General features: G+C 40.6%; 1 protein-coding gene across 2 annotated transcripts in view; it reads right to left on the bottom strand.

Moving 5' to 3' along the window:
• The window catches only part of KCNQ3 (potassium voltage-gated channel subfamily Q member 3), a 206,078-nt gene that overhangs the window by 21,508 nt on the left and 166,866 nt on the right, over window positions 1–17,704 (bottom strand). The window contains exons 2-10 of one of the 2 annotated variants that reach the window (XM_033011791.2): window positions 17,319–17,409; window positions 15,090–15,216; window positions 12,074–12,246; window positions 9,950–10,105; window positions 8,609–8,719; window positions 7,275–7,370; window positions 5,807–5,901; window positions 4,043–4,069; window positions 248–304 (exon numbers count right to left, since the gene is read on the bottom strand). In XM_033011791.2, the coding sequence (XP_032867682.2) occupies window positions 248–304; window positions 4,043–4,069; window positions 5,807–5,901; window positions 7,275–7,370; window positions 8,609–8,719; window positions 9,950–10,105; window positions 12,074–12,246; window positions 15,090–15,216; window positions 17,319–17,409 (933 nt within the window). The remainder of the gene's footprint in view (window positions 1–247; window positions 305–4,042; window positions 4,070–5,806; window positions 5,902–7,274; window positions 7,371–8,608; window positions 8,720–9,949; window positions 10,106–12,073; window positions 12,247–15,089; window positions 15,217–17,318; window positions 17,410–17,704) is intronic. The other variant, XM_042786139.1, reaches the window with a different exon arrangement.

Here is a 17,704-nt window from a genome sequence, read left to right as displayed (position 1 = left end):
ACTTGTTTTTAAGCAGATCATTGGCAGAGCCAGGATTAGATCCCATGTTTACTGAACAGCAGAACAATGAACTATCTGCAAGGTCATGCAACTTTCTTTTTATGCTTAAATAACTTCAGTTTTATCGCCCCTTACTTTTTATGTTGGTTAGATGAATTACTGTAGTAAAAACAGAAAGTGCAGGCAGAGAATGGCATGCAAGAAATATGAAAAGAGTAAGGCTCAATTGTTACTTGAATGTATATACCTAAGTTTTCTCGTGAGGCTTGATCCAAAGAATGACTCCCTACTAAACATGACATTACTGTAAAGTGAAGAAAAGTTATTAAGATGAGACGTTAATGTTTACCCATGAAAAGCTCAATGAAAAAGAATGGGAACAGCCTTTCATTTGTAGTTAATGTAGTGTGCAGATTAGAGTGTCTTTTTCCTCCTTCCTCTTTTGGGTAGATGTATTAAGAAGAAATGCTGACAGTGAAATTTTCCACCTTGCAAAGTATGATTTTATTTTCATTATGCTGTTACTACTGTCAATACAAAAATGCACCACATTATATGCATTCTTTCATAATCACATAGTAGGAAGGACTATCACCGATTCTGCCACTTAAAAATATCAAACAAACTTTCCAAAGGCAGAGAAATATAATTTATCTTGTAGAGATAAGGAAACAGGGATAAATGACTGTTCTGCAATCACATAATGATAAATCTAAGAATGAACATGCTTTCCTGATACCTATTTCTACAGTTGGACATTCTGTTTAGGAGAAAGATCCTAGAGGAAAGTTCAAAATCATTCGCTAAAGTGCCTGTACATACAAAAGTCAACGTTTCAACACTAGTTGAAATAAATTAAATAGCTGCTAACAACAGCACTGAAAAATCAGGCCCACAATACATTCCTCAAACATAGACATAAAAAGTTGGTTCAAAGTAAACAGTATGTCCATCAAGGAAAAGTGCATCTTAAATGTAGGTCAGGCATCCAAATATTTGCTGAATGGTTTGCTGCACTCCAGCAGAAATAAGCATTAATATCTCTTTCTCATATATCTTCCTTCTTAGGAGCTGAACAGATGACAAGGCTTTGCAATACATGCAGAAGAGCAATTTCTATCTGAGATTTCATGGCTGGTAGGTTTAGGCATTGATTAAGGAAGAAAAAGCTAGTGGCACCTCTTCCGTGAAGTCAGTAAACTCCCAACCACTGAGCAATAAATAGCACAGCCCTAGTTCCTCTTGGTTTGGGGGACTATAAAGGGCATGTAAGGAAAATGCTGTTCTTAACAGAGTTGCATCATATGTATCACTTTACTGCTTACAGGACCCAGACTACTGCCTAGGTCAAGGGTATTCCAGTGTATTTTTCATGTCTCACATCTTCACAGTTTTAGTTTAAAGGGAGCTTCAATAAAGCCTTGGGCTGCTGCCAAACTTTAATTAGCTTCCTACTATCACAAGTCCTTCCCTGCAGCCTTGCCTTGGGATTAAACTCCTGAAATGAACTCTTCCACTCTTTCCTCTCCCTTGTGTTTTTCCCAAATGGTCTAAGAACAAGGAGTTGTATCTAGCTGTGACTTTGTCATGATGCCAGCTCCTGCTCCCAAGGACATATGCAGATTCCAAGAAGGATCTGTCACAGAGTTCAACTCTACTACTGTGGATTTACCAAAGAGCTTTCGCACCACTGAATAGAAACCCTGTCACTCAAATTGCTACACATCCTCAAATTTTCACATATCTCAGCCTTATTTTTAATTTATTAACTAGTCAAATTTTCTTACTTTTCTGGGAAAGCTTTGAACCAATTATTCTCTCTCCTTTATCAAACACTGTTCAGACAATGCAGTTTATTACTACAGCTTTTCATTAAGTACTTATCAGATGCAAGAATGTGGAGACCGAGTGCACATATGGGCTGTTCTCTCCAGTGGGACTGTGTTCCTTTATTGCTCATTTATTTCAATACATCCTTAAATGCAAACTGCAGTGGAATATGAGTAATACCTTCTATACTAAATCACTGTAGGAGGAAGAGGATTTTTTTTTTTTTTAATTATCTGGTCTGTAAATAAGAGTTTTATGAGAGATGGGAAGTGGGACTGTCAGAACAACTAGATTTTATGTCTCAGTCCCATGTCTACTGAAGTCAGTGGATGCTCCCACAAGTACCATCATTTTTCTGTTTACCTGGAGGGTTTCCAATCCTTCTTATCGAAAGCTTATTTCCATAAACTCATTCCTGCTAACAGGAAGGCTTCAATGCAGATTTAGTGATGATTTTGCTGAAGGTTTTTACATATGTAGCAATGTAAAATTAAGATATATCCAGCTAGAATGAGGGTCTTTGGGATTACAGTTTTAAAGATTTTGAGGTCTGAGACATACTTTTTAGTTTTTAATCCAGCGCATCAACATAAAATGACTTCTTCTACTGCCCTAAAAGATCAAGTACCTCAGAAGCCACCCCACAAACTGTTCTGTCACTTCAGGTGCAAGAGTTTCTCTAGTGGGGCTGTGACAGACAGAAAACTGCAGCAATCATTCACTTTCCTAATTTTAATCTGCTCCTGCATCTGAGACAGAACGAGTTTTAGCTCAAGGTATCGAGTTACATACTCAAAGGGATTTCAGCTCCTAAGGTCTCTCATACATATTAAATGCCAAAATTCAGCTGCTGCCAACCCTGGAGATAGCTAAAATATCCAGACATCTACATTAATGCAACTGAGCTTCCTCATGACTGCTTAGTCTGGACAGTGTTGTGGATGTGTAGTACTTAAGGTTAATGAAAGTTCACACACTAGGTAACTCCCATCCAGGCAGTCTGACAAGGAGCAGGTTAGCTCATGATGATGGTGGCAGGAGGGGAAAGTCATCTTTTCCCTATAATTCAGCACTACAGCACTTGCCTGTACTGTAAGAAAACTTACAATAGCTTTTTCTTTTTTGTTAAAGGAAGTTTGAACCCCCAAAACTCATAGGAGAACAACAAGTGTGAATCTGTTTTTTTCAGCTACCCTTATTGAAGCTGTCACATGTTGTATGAAATGTTCAAAAAACAAAAAGAAAAAGATAACTTTTCATCAGCCCAGGAACTGGAAACCAGGCCTAATCTCTAATGGTTTTCAGATTTTGCTACAATTCTTGGTCTTTTTCTCTGTGCTGTAAATGGGGGTGCAAATGAAAATATCTTCAGCACAAGTCTATGGAACTATTTATCCTTTAAGTGCTATTGACTTTCATTGTGGGTGATCCATTGATAGCAGTTTAGCATTAAGTATTTCACATTTTTGACCTAAGAGGTTAAATTGTTTTACATGCTTTTGAATCTGCAATTTAGCTGGTGGGGGTTATAAATATACCATTTCCAGTTGAGACCTTGTAGTTTAACTGACAGGGACTGCTCTGTTGTAGTCTTCAGTGACTGATCAGTATTAGGATCAATGATTCCTTCATTCTACTTGTTTGTAAATTCCCCAAAGTTACTGGGAGCTTTCCCATCTGTTTCAGCAGGGGTGGGACCAACGTCTCAAACTTAAGGCAGCTTTTTCAGTACTGCCAGAGAGATTGACTATCCTGCTGATCCATCTTAGTATTTATCTTCAAAAAATCTTTGCATATGGTAAATCAACACAGACTTGATCCCTTACACCTCAGCATTACTCTGTGCAGGACTCTTGAGCAATAACATGAAACAGAACTTTAAATTCACCCCAGAACAACCTGGATGTTAAACCCTGGCTCTGTGGCATGGATCAGGAGAAATTTAGACCATGATTAAGAGTAATGAACAATAAAGCTGTTTACATACAATCAGCAAGCAACATGGCATTTGTACAGTTAGCATTTTAGCTGTGTTGTTAAATTGGGAAAAAAGCAAGCAATTAGGAAATGGATTGGTTAATCATTTTTAATGACTATCTGTGGTGTTAGTAGCATGTTTTGGTTAACAGATTATGAAACCACAAAGAACCATTTAACCTGCATCCTCCAATAACTCTATTAAAACAAATTTACAATAATGGCAGCTACGTACCTGGCAGTACCATCCAATTGCTCTTTCCTTTTATAGGAGAGAGGAAGCATTACAAGAAAGCAAGAAGAAAAGAATTACATCATAAATTTAGCAGATTCTTTTAAACAGAAATTTCCAATCTTTTATTAATGGTTTATACCCTACTTGTTCTCTGACTATAACTGACAGCAGAATAAAAGCTACATTTTCAACTAGCCATAAAGCAAAGAAAGTGATATAGATTCCTGAAACTAATCTGTGCTGCTTGGACTGGCAATCTAGTCTTTGGTGAGAAGTGAACTCCCTTGCCCTCTCTCCCAGGACCTTATTTGCAAAACACCTCTTAAATTTCAGGTTGCATTTGAATCACAGAAGAACCTACATACAATGAACAAGCTTGAAGTCATGGTAACTACTCTAGACCCCAGGCAACCCTGAGAATTATTATCTGAACAAAACCTGAGGTCAAGAAACCCTCTGGAAATCACTCTACAATGGATAACGTGGGAATAGGTAGAGAGTAAGAAGGGATAAAGAAAAGGAAACAAAGGTACTGAGCCTTAAATAAACATTGCGGTGCTTTTTCTTAGAGTTTTTCTTTTTGACCTAAGTAAAATCAACCCTAAAGAAACAGATTGTGAAAAAAAAAAAAAAAAACCAAAAAACAAAAAACAAATAAAGAGTTATTACTTATAATTTGCTCTTTGTGAAGGCAGGAGCCTGAAATGTTTCTTCAAGTCAGTTTTGAGCAACAGCTGGACCTGCAATATTAGTGCAATGAGCACAACTTATATGTGGAGACCTCTGAACTGAGCAATCGTTTAAGGGCACTTTTTGTCAGAATAAGACATAACAGCAAGTCCATAACGAAAGGTTAAAGTATAAACTTTGATAAATAATGCCCATTCTTAGCAGCTGATAGTCTAAAACTAAAAGTCTTGGCTTTCATAGAGCCAGTATTTTAAAACGTTAAGAACTCAAACTGGGGATGATGTCCGTTTGACAGGCAAGAAAACTGAGGATCAAACAGGCTCATATCCATAAACATATGAGTGTCCAATAAGTGTGAATGTCTTCATGTGTGGAATGCTTTCCACTGAACTTGGAAGTGGTGATTTAAATAAAACCATGACCTCAACTCCCCAGTAAAGTTTCCTTGTGAACATTCAGTTAATAATTTCAGTGAGAGATAGTTTTACACATGCTTTGGCTGTCCTCCACTGAATTATCCCCTTGAGCAGTTGGTATTGCCAAAAGACAAGCATTTAACAAGAATTAGTTATGTTCACATGCCATGGCCACCTCTGTGAACAACACAATTTTCAGGCCAGCTGAGTTAAAGAGGGAAAAGTAAGAATTTTCAGCATAGCCCATTTCTCAAAATATACAACCAGATCATAGAGGGTCCAAGAAGTATAGGTGCCTCTGAAATCCAAGGCTAAATATTTATCAAGATCAAAATTACAGAGGGAGAAAATGAGATTTCCAGGTCAATAAACTCTAGAGTTTTACAAAAGGAAGCTGACATTGAGGCAGCCTTCTCCTTTGTCTAATGTCAACATGAGAGCCGCTGATGGAATTATCCATGTGCCCTTAATATATCCTATCAGGGGAAGGGAGAAGAAATGGATTCAGAAACTAAAAAGCATGTTTTTCAGTCTCAGCCAGGAAGTTAACTGGCAACTCTCTGTTACCTACAAAAGCCTCATAGATATATATAAAGTCTATGTTTCCTGTTCTGACTTTAACTTCACATAAAATGATGGAGGTGGACAGTGCATTTACCTGAAAAATGGAAATGATACAATTGATTCATAAAACCTCCAGGTAGCAACTAGATCAATCCTGTTGGGGTTAGTAGCATAGTATCTCCAAGCAGCCTAAATTATAAGGGAGAGAATAAATTAGTGTTAGGTAAATCTATTTCCCAGTCTGAGAGCAGCCAGATTGTTTCAAAGAATATACAATGCATCTGAATGATTATCTGGAAATTAATTACAAATCAGCCATACCAAATGAGTGTCACTATACAGTGAAATTATTGACACTGGATTATGACCTGGGAGGACTATTAAATGAGTCAGGGCATGAGAGAGAACCACCAACATCAACAAGACATTACTTTTGACTAACCTGATTTTATTCTCCTATCTGGTATGTCGAAAAGAGCTTCAAGCACTGCTGGATTTGTCTGGATATTTCTGGAAGTGCTTAAGCTAGTTTTCTATCTAATGTACAACCAGAGGAAATTTTTCTGAGCAATTTTCTATTTCAGCATTTAGCTCCAATCAAAATTCTCTAAGCACATACCTAAAAAATAATGTAGTTAGATTAGCTACCTGCTAAGTGGATATGCTTTAATTTAAAAGGTGAATTCAATTCGCCACTCATGCCTGCAGCCCCTTCTATTTACTAAGCAGTATTTTTAATAAGAACAGCATAATATGCCACTCAACCTATTTCTCCTGAGGACTGGTTTGATCCTGAGCAGTTCTGAGCACCTATGTTTCCATCCGATATCACAGAAAATTTATCCCTCTCTGGAAATGCTGCCATCTACTTCACTACCATCAGGGTGTGTTCCACAGCTACTAAGAGTAACTCCAGTCAAATTTGTTATCACCCAGACTAGTAATTTTGTTTAATTTTCTGAATTCATAACAAAGGTCATAACTGAAGTCCAAGTAAGCTAAGTAGTCTCTTCCCATTGAATCCTCTGATCATCCAGTGACATAAAGGAGATCCAGGATGTGTTTCAGTTTTTACAAACCACACATAATATTTACATCATATGCCCTGATTGAAACTGTCACTGCCTATTGTGTTACTTCTATTGTTGTTTTCACATCAATAACAATGTAACTGTTTGCACATAAAAACACTCTCTCAGGGGAACTGACAAAACCTGGATTCTGTAAAGAATATGTTTTCAACAGCTTGTTGGCTGTGATTTTGTGGCACTGATGCAGAAGTTGGTTGGTGTCCAGAAGCTAGCAGATGAGACCCTGTCTTCTAAAGACACTGTTCTTCTGAAAGATATTCTGGGAATTGAGATATTCCTCAAAAACTGCAAGGACCACTGGATTATCTAGCTCAATGTGAAAAAAAAATTACTCTTTTACAAACACAGCTTCTCACCTCCTGCAATGGGAAATGAGAATTTGGGCAGGGGGGAAGAAGTGGCCCTTGTTAACATGGTGCAGCAGTCTTCATACACATCACTTTTTCAAGGAAGGTATAAGTGGCGGCAAACCTGAATGAGTTCAGCTGCCGGTTTTCTTCTTTTCTCAAAATGTTTTTGACGATGTTGCTCCTGGACCTTCAGTGCCAGCCCTGAGCCCAAAATGCCCTGAAAGCATAGATTGACGCAGGACTTTAGACATTTTTTACTCAGAAAAAATAGATCAATAATGAGACCAAACAGGTCTGCAGGTGGAGATGGATGTGACTACGTGGGAACCCTGTGCTGTACACTATGCTTTTCCCATTGCTCTGCTTATGCGATACAAGTTTGTCATGATCCTCTCAAGGGCCACAGGCCACACCAAATCATTTTAACATCCTCAACAAGCTTCTTGAATGTCTACTGCCTTTCCAAGATGTGAGGTGTCCAGGTGGTATATTACTTTCCACTCAGGGTAGAGTGAAACTCTGCTTGTGTGATAAAAGATCTATACCAACCATACTCTAGATTGAGGTGTGTGGGACTTCCCATCTTCTATGAAATTCTTTCCTAGTCTCATTTTAAAGGAAATATATCCTAAAATCTGGACTTGGGGTGGTTTCTGTTGCTATTCTGTCCATCTCACCCAGATCTTTTCTCATTCTTACCTGAATACTTTGCAGACAAGGCAAATATTTGGCCTATGTAACACAAGAGAACAAATATACATTCAAAAACATTTTATACAGAATTTAGTAAGCAGCCAGATCAGGATTCACCTGGCTAGATCAAAAATACCTGTATTGTCACCTGCTATCTAAATTCCCTTTAATCTTAGTGGGTCGAAACTGCACTTCTGTGGTGGTGACAGAGATCTCCTCTAGGAAGGAAGGGTAACAGGTGAGATGAAATGCTCCACAGAGCTGCACTGGTTATAAAGGATGACCACTGGTCTGTGATGATCACTCAGATGTACATCTCCAGCTTGCAAGTTTTTAGAGATGGGTAAGATGGGCCCAACTCTAATTATAAAAACAACAGCCCCCGTATCCTTTACAAATACATATTGTGCGGCTATGTCAATAACAGTAAACTAACCTGGGCCAGGGTACAGGCTCATGAACTGCCTGTGATTTCCAAAACTGTTCATTTGCTGGATTAATTTTGTACTGTGCCAATGAACACTGTCTTAGAAAATGTCCACACATGGTTTGAGAAGTAGCAGGGTGACATAATATTCCCCATAAGCTCTATGCAAAGTTGGGAAGAAAGGAATTTGATTTGCTAATATAGATCAGATCAAGTGTCTGAATCTCTTCTTAAAAAGGGATTTTGATTCCATTGACAGTTTTGATCACTTTGTCTTCTTTTTGCAAGTGCATAGTGCTAGGCTGCGCCTAAGAGAGGAGAGGGAAGGTACTTACTGCAGGAAGAGCAAAGAAAGACACTCCAATGAGAGAGAACGTAGCTGCAATCAGACGTCCCTCCCATGTTTTGGGGGTCTTGTCACCATACCCAATCGTAGCAAGGGTGATCTGTGGACAGAATGGCCAGGATTTCCGATAAGAAAAACAAACCCAACACCTCTGCTTTAAATGTCACTATGAAACCTGCATAACTAAATCTTATGGGCGCTCATGCAGAATTTCTTGAAATAAGGTCATGATGATGGGACAACAAACTCTTGTTAATGACGTCATAGTCCAGAGTCATTGCACCAGGGAGAATGCATTTAGTTTTAAAGCAGCTGCCTCTCTAGGATACATTTGCTGAAAGGGGACTCAATGTGACATTGCATGTGGAGTGAGTGCCCTGTCCACCATCTGTACACAGTTAGGAATGGGACTTGCTAGTTAACATCTTGCAGAGCTTTAACAACCAATCAGGACAACCTCTCTCTGAAGTCCCAGTCATTTTAAAACAAAGAGCACTTTGTGAAAACTTACTTCTTTCCTGTACATTTCCTGTGCACTGCTAATTTCCACCTGTGTACCTTTTCTTACCAGTGAGACTCTACCTAAAAGTCCTGGATATGAAAGGATATGAAAATATCAAGGTATTCTATGCAACACTTGGGACTTTTTGATTAATAGTGGAGGGGAGGAATCTTGCCATATATGAGTGAACTGCATTAAATAAAAAATATGCTGCTGAATTTTAGTCACATCATGATATAGTGTCCCCTAACTATTGATAGCAAAGCAACGTGAATTCTGTTTACCAGGTGGCAGGAATATTTTGAGATCAAATGAGAAGTGGTGCAAACCAATACTCTTCATCAGAAGAGACAAGAACAGATATATCAAAGGTTCCTCTTACTCACCAATGACTCCTTCCATGAGTGTCTACCTATACTGTCCAAACCTTTGATGCATTTTCCTAGACCAAATGAACAGTCTATTGATGCACTCTGGTTTTGCCATTTCCTGAGGGACATAGGTCTCCCATAGGCATAGGCTCTGTCAGTGCAGCTATATTGAAGAGATACTCCTCTAAAGCAGAAGTTTCCCAGAAGCCAGGAGCACAGGCTGATTTCTGCAGGAGGTTTAAGCACCTAAGGGCCTTTGTCTGACTGAAAATCAACAGGGATGTAAGTTCTGTTAATTGGTTGTATGGGCATCCCTACTTTGGTAATATTATACCAGTAACATGCCCCTTACCCAAATTTACCAGCACTTATACTGTAATCCCTAACATCAATGTTTTATCTCTTCTTGGATATGAAGACTTTAAGTAGAGGACAAGATATTTTTGGAGTCACTTACCAGTCCCCACCACAGTGCATCTGCATATGTTTCAAATTCTTCCTTCATCTCCACACCATTAGCATCTTTTTCAGGAACATCTTTTTCAACCAGATAAACAAGAAATGAGGATAGGATGAGCGTCAGGAACCCGATGTACCAAGCAGTGATGAGTTCCTGCAAAAGAAACAGATGGACAATGGAGGGGCTGAAAACAGTCTCAATACCCACAGTGGCAGAATACATGTTAGGAGAGGAGAGAAGCATGGAGAATAACAGCAGAGCTGCCACTGCTGTCTTGGTCACAGTCCATGACCAGCCCAGCTCCGCAGTTACTGGGAAATAATTCAGAAATTTACAGGAATTAGCCATTATATAGCATCTTCTTTGAGAATAACATGGAGCAGTTTGCAGTTGTAGTTCTGCGTAAAGCTGGGTTAAGAGTGTAGCTGCACCCCTGACACAAGGTGATGCAGGGCTCTGTCCCTGACATTGATGCTTCCCATTTCTGCTGCCCCTAGGCTTGTTCAATCTTGTCAAGCAAATCAACAGCTTTGTCTTCTCCCTACCTTCAGAGAGCCAAGGCTGCAGGATGCAGTTCCTTCTCTTTAGGCATATCAAAGCAGGTTCCACCATGAATAATGTCTTCACCATGAATTGATGCAATAAGAACAGACTTTGAAAATCATCTGTGTGAAAACAAAACCTGAGCTTCCTTGTTTTAGAGAAAATGACTAAAGTGGTGTGTGTGGCTAATCCCACTAAGGTGGGAGATGCAGCAACCCAAGTTAAAATCCCAGCAATGTCTGAAACAAAGCAGAAACATTTTTGGTGAAGGTCTTCAAAAGTGGCTAAAAAATCAATATTCCACTTCCTTTAATTTTCTGAGAACTGTATTTGGAAGGGAAAAAAATAATAAAAAATCTGTAGCTGAGAATTTCATAATCAAGCCTTGAGATAAGTCAACTTTCTTGGCTAATTTCTGGTGTGCAATCACAGAAGGAAATTTGTTGGCTAACCGTGTTATCAAAATTGTTTCTTTAGTGTCTCCAGAAAAGCAAAGTTCTCACAGCCCCTTCTTATCTCCCTCAGCCAGCTGATGTCCAAAGGGTGGCGGTGGTGTCATTTGAATGAAATCTCACACAATGAAGCCTTAAACAATTTCTAAATAATGACTTTGGCACATAGACTTCTTCCATGATCTCAGTTTCCTGAGACATTTTTGACATAAGTGTTTATGTGCCACCTGCCTTGTAGCACGTTTATGTAGGGAAGAAACAGAAGTTGGTATGAAATGAAGCAGGGTGGGTATCCCTATCAGCCACTACAAAGAAGCAAAGTCTAATTATGCTGTGCCAGCTGGCATTTTAATTTTCAAAACCCCCTAAAATGTCAGGAATGTCATTCATGGATAAGAAAAAGCAGTATGTAGCACAGAGTATATGCAATTTTTCTACACCCTGTGCAGATGAGAAATCTCATCTAGAGGATTTTTATGCAGATAGTTTTTAACTTGTAATAATGTTTGGTGAAAATGCAAGAACACAACGTATCTGTCTGGTGTGAGACAGAATGTGTCTGAGTATAGCATCAAGTTAGACTGAGCAAAGATGATTTTAGAAATTTTGTCTGTCTGAGTTCACACTGTGTGCATTTTTGTATTGTCTGACCTATGCTTCCAAATAGAAATTATACCAGTTGCTCCCTCTGAAACCACATTTCTGCTAGCCAACATCTTTCCACCCCTTCTGAGTCCTGCTCCATCTGTTGATCAGACAAGTCTGAGAAGCCACTACAAACACGTTGTAACTACAGAGGCGTTTCTGTCAAATATTTCAACATATTTTACCATTAAAGGGATGTTCCTGCTCTCATTCAGTGTAGAGGCAAAATTCCTGTTGTAATGAGTGTGGGAATGAATATTCTCTTTTGTCACTTCCCAGCACCACTATTGAGTAGAGAAGTGTAAACAAAGGGGCAGAAATGGTTCAGAGACTGGAAGAAGGAATAATGCTGAAAGGACAAAACTATTGCTTGAACTACTAGACATAATCCCAAGGCATTATTCTACCTTTGCATCACCTATTTTTCCCTTCAATGTCTCTCCCTCAAACCCCAGCTGAGCCCTGCAAGCTCCTCACTTACTTTGCTATGTGCACAAATGGCTGATCCCAAAAGTTTCCATGTGCCGCCCCGCCTGTCCATTCGGAGCATCCGTAGGATCTGAAGGAAGCGAAGGCTTCTGAGAGATGTCGCCAGAACATTTCCCTGGTTCCCAACAGCAACCACTGGCACTGAAGCAATCAGCACAAAGATATCTGCAAGGCGAAAAGAACAAAGCCTGCCAACAAAAGTGGCCAAATCACCTGCTTCTTAATCCCATCTGGTTGTGCTTCAAATTTCCCTAGGCAAATTTTAAATCTGCTTGAAAATGCTTTCGCTTCGAATTAAGCAGATATCTGCACCTGCCACACAGTCAGCATCTTGCACAAAACCCACCAGAAAACCTTGTAATCTGTTTACAGATCCATGCACTGGACCTGAGACACTGTCTGAGCTAGTTTAGGGATACACAGAAACAGTGTTCTAATGCTGACAGAAAAACAGCCTTAAATTCATCTGTCTCACAAGAACACCATAGTGAACAGGTCAGCAGATAAGAAATTCAGTTTTTGATGGTGCACCTAGTATTTCTTTCTTTTGGCTGAGATTTCACATTAAAATCTCAAAGCCTGTACTATTATCTTTTGTAAGCTTTCACAGGGCCAATTTGTTGATGAACTGAAGAGGTTTGAAATGTGTCGTGGTTGTTTAGGCCTGATTGGCAGCCAACCACAATGCAGCACCTCTCTCTCCCTTCCCCTCCGGCAATGAGAAGGGACAGAGAGCCAGGCTTGGGGTTCAAGATAGGACTGGGATGGGGAAAAATCCCCCTTTTATGATCACGAGCAAAAGGCAGACTCGTTAGGGGAAGAAAAAAAAGAACATACATTTATTACAGACACTAACAACACATAACAGAGTAGGACAGTGAGAAGCATTGCCACCTCTTGAGAACACCTTTCCCCCACCCCTCCCTTCTTCCCGGGCTCAGCTCTGCTCCCGATATCTCTACCTCCTCCCCCAGTGGCGCAGGGGCAGGGAACGGGGGGTGCAGTCAGTGCTGCCACTTCCTTCATGTTCGGTGAGGGGAGTGTCCAAAACTTGTTACCCCCTGCTCCATCGTGGTCCCCCTCTCACAGGAGACAGTCCTCCACAAACTTTCTCCGACTTGAATTCCTCCCACGGGCCGCAGCGTTCCCCACACTGCTCCGTCATGGGTCATTAACTTCCTCCGACTGGATTCCCTCCCACGGCTGCAGCCCTTCCCGAGCTGCTCCAACGTGGGACTCCCCCGCATGCTGCAATCCTCCCAGCACTGAATTACAGCAGTGGGGCTGCCTTTTTCCATGAGACCCCGGCCTTCTTCGGGCACAGAACCTTGATCCAGCCGAGCAGGAACAACAGGCCACAAATCAATGTCTGCTCCACCGTAGATCTTCATGGGTGGCAGGGGGGGGCCGCCCTGCTGTCTCACCACAGGATACAGGGGGGTCTCTGCTCCAGCACACCTCCCCCCTCCTTTCTTCCTCCGTTCCTCCACTGACCTTGGTGTTCATGCAGCTGCAGCAACTCCTCCTCACAAGTCCGACTGCCCATCACCACGTCCCTTCTTAAATATGTTATCGCAGAGGCGCAGCTGATTGGCTCAATTTTCCAAACAGAGGTGGAGCTGACTTGGAGCTGGGGGAGCTTCGAGAAGCTTCTCACAGGGGGCCGCCCCGATAGCCCCCTCCCCTGCCACCAAAAAACTCCACCACTCACTCAACCCAGGACAAAATGTAAATTGCATTGCTTCTTCTTCTTTTATTTATTTTCCTTTCTTTTCCTTGTTTCCCCTCTGCTTTTCGATTATATACATATAAAAGAAAGAGGTGGTACCAAAAGTCTTCAGAGTTTCTCCAGGCATTCAGATTTTAAACTGATTTCATATTCTATTTCCAGCCAAAAAGAGTGGCATCAGGTGGATTTCAGATTTATTTGATTTCAATCATTTTAAACAAACTTGTGGCAGTGACAACCAAGAGATGATATTAATAAATCCGGTGGGATCTTTTCTGTTATTTACCAATATCAATGAAGATTCATTCTCAGAAGTGAGATGAGACATTTACCAAAAAGGTATGAGAGTATCAATCCTACTTGTTCACACCACACTCTACTGCCGTCATATACTATTAGAAGTGTAAGAAGTATTCATACAACAGTAGCACCCAAAAGAGTACTACTAAATTGAAGATAGCACAGATGGACTATGAAAATTTGTTTCAATTTTGTCTACCATTTAGACCCACGAGATGAACAAAAGGAGGGAGAGGGAAGAGAGTGACATGTATTCATATAACTGCAGAATCGTGGCTCTCCAGAGTGCTGTGTGCTATAAAAATAAAGAAAAAAAAGCGAGTGCTTGGTCCAAAGTGCATCAAAGTAAATGAGGGAGCCTGGAAATATTGAACGAATGTCGATGTGTGTGACAGGTGCTCAGGGCTGAGTGAGTTCCTGAATGTTGGCTGGTTGGATTGTGGACATAATGGGGAATTGTAGGAGATTCAAATGTGAATAATGAGTAGTTTTATGGATTGTTATAGGCAGTGCCTTCCAAGCCTGAAAGATAACATAAGTGAAAACACAAAGATACTTGTTTGCAAATGCAGACCAACATTACGAAGGTAAAACACAACACCTGAATATGGAAAAGGTCTGGGGAAGATGGTTTAGGCTTGGGATCTGATGTGGTTTGAAACTGAAGGCAGATGGGATATATTTGGGGATGAGCTTAAAAAAAAATGCAGTGGGACTCAGGACAAGGAAAATGTGTTTGAATGGTAGAATGATCCATTTTTTTTCTCACTGACCAGCTCCCCAAGTATCTCTCAAATTGATCATCATTGCTGGGTACTTCAAATAACTACTCCAAACTGGACACAACTCCTAGCACAAAGGGCAGATGTGATTTCAATGCTCTTTGCACTGCTATTCACAGTTCTTGGGCATCTCCCCAAAATGGCTTAGAAGGAAAAGGACATAATGCGGAAAAGAGTAATAGAAAGCATGTGCCTACCCAGCATGCACAAAGGCTTCCTGGCAAATTTGAGTCTCCCCCTCCATCCTTTGTAGCGGCAGCAACACCCAGCAGCCCAGATTCTTAAAGCAAACTCTGCTCCAAAGATGAAAATGGCAAAAGTTTCCTGTATCAAAAACACAAACTACATTGTTAGACTCGTAACAAGTTTTGCAGTAATTCTGGACACAAGGATATAGCTGAAGGAAACAGATGTGGTGCAAGTGAGTGTGTGTGAGAGAGAGAGAGAGAGAGAGGAAAAAAGTGGGGAGGAGAATATAGGTTGATGAAAGAGGCAAGGTGAAGTAGGACATAATTTTACACCTGCTAAGTACTCTGCAGAAAGGATGTGCCCCTGCTGGTGAGTAAATGTGAAGTGCTTCCTCTGACATAATTGAAGGGCAATTACTTCACAAAAAGACCTCCTCTATCACACAAAAAGAGAAGGCATATGTGAGTGGTGACTGCAAAGTCCCCTGTGCACAGTATACCCACACCCAGGATTATCCACCAGCAGCTTTTTCATGCAGCCATGTCTATAGGGACAGGGCCAGGATACAGTATATTCATATTCTCATAAATTTAAGGCAATAATAAAGATATATATAAGACAAATTTAAGGCATATATTATTCCCTTAAATTTCTGGTGCATGGAAGAATGGGATTTTCCACCTTGCTCAAGAATTCTTCTAAGCATGGAGAGGGAATGAAGAGGAGATAACTTCTCTGAGGTGCTCAGCAGAGACAGGCCAAGGACAGCATGGAGCACACAGTTACTTTTCCTCTCTGTGAATAGCTGGCACAGTAGGAAGAGTGATTTTTCCTGATGTTCACACCCACAGATGTTAGGTACTTCTGAAAACCACTGAGAGCCACATAAAAGCAAGCAGAGGAGAAGGAAAAATAACCTCAGGCTTTTTCAAATGTGAAAAGATGGGTCTAAGCAGGGTAACAGGGACCAAAAGCGAGTTTCACATTCCCTAAGGGATGTGAGTGTTTTCATACAGGTGCTTTTTGAGAAGGATCATGCAAGGGGAATTCACCTTTCATTCCTTTTGGCATTTAGTTCTTGCTCAGTTCTACATGGCTCTGGGGGTACAAGGGGAAATGGAAATTGAGATCCTGGAACTACTCTTGCTGTGCATCTTCCCTAGAGATGCTTTTCTACAAGGCCAGGTTAAGTGAGAAGTTTTGTTCCCTATTTCATGAAAGCTATCATAGAATCATAGGATGGCTTGGGTTTGGTATGGGGAAGGTACCTTAACAATCACCTAGTTCCAACCCCCCTGCCATGTGCAGGGACACCTTCCACCAGACCAGGTTGCTCAGAGCCCCGTCCAACCTGCCCTTGAACCCTTCCAGGGAGGGGGCAGCCACAGCTTCTCTGGGCACCCTGTGCCAGTGCCTCACCACCCTCACAGTGAAGAATTTCTTCCTTACATCTAATCTAAATCTATCCTGTTTCAGTTTAAAACCATTACCTCTTGTCCTGCCTATCACTACACGCCCTTGTAAAAAGTCCCTCTCCAGTTTTCTTGTAGTCTCCCTTTAGGCTCCCTATGGGAGCAGAGAAAGTTCTTTGTTAGGGTCATTTTCATAAAATGATGAATGCCATGTTTATATTTAATGAGGTTTTTTTTTCCTTCTGTTTTCTTCTGCCAAATGGGGGGGTCTACAAAAATACAGTCTTGAGCACGAACTCCAGCATTTATAAAACAAGCATGCTGGAAACATAGAGAAATAATATATTTGTTGCAAATACATTTTCTCTCACCGATAGTCATTGGAGTCACTGCCTGAAACAATTTCATTTATGCTGTTATTGGGCACAAGCATGAGTCGAATTCTGATGACTTCCCTTGAAAGACTGGTAGAATACTGTGGAATGAATCAAAATTGTTGAAAGAGCCCCAAAAAATAAGTTTTCAAATGTGCTCAGGTCTGTCATGATCAATAGGATATTTATTGACACTTCAGTGGGAGAACTGTTAATCAAATGCTAAAAAGCCATTATTTAAAAGTCTCAGGCTAGTATTTTTCCTCTCTCCTTACTTCCCTTTTACTCAGTTGGGGCTGACAGTGGACTGGGAACTCTCCAATATGTAAGTCTACAGTCAGAGAAGAAATCTTATTGCATGCAGAGCTGGGAGTAAGTTTCCATCACTGCTGATGGGGATGATTTCAATTCAAAGACATTACCAGGGTGATGCAGCAGCCAGTCAACTTACCAGCAAGAGAAGCCAGTCTCCAGAAACAGTTTCATACTCCTTGAAAGTTGTCAGGACAGCTAAGATCAAACACCCCAAGACAATGAGAAACCTGCAGTGAAATAAAAGGAAAACCCATGGCATTGTTACCTCTCTCTGTGTTTGTACTGGAAATGTTGCCTATAAAAACCTGTGTGGAGACCTTCAGGGGGTGGCTACTCCCCATCAGTGAGCAGTGAGGTGGGCTCTCATGAAGAGCAAGGGGTTCTCAACCTGGACAGGGGACTGTCAGTCAAGAAATTATAGCAAGATCATAAATCAGAATGGTCGTAGGACAGACATGAATTAATTAACTTATTTGCATTCTTCAAGAAGGAAATGGATGATACTGCATTTTTGGAAGGGAT

This window comes from Tyto alba, unplaced genomic scaffold, assembly GCF_018691265.1.
Source record: "Tyto alba isolate M040663 unplaced genomic scaffold, T.alba_DEE_v4.0 Super-Scaffold_9, whole genome shotgun sequence".
NCBI classification, from domain to species: Eukaryota; Metazoa; Chordata; class Aves; order Strigiformes; family Tytonidae; genus Tyto; species Tyto alba.
The sequence above is the reverse complement of the archived record's forward strand: the minus strand, read 5'-3'. Positions and strand labels throughout refer to the sequence as shown.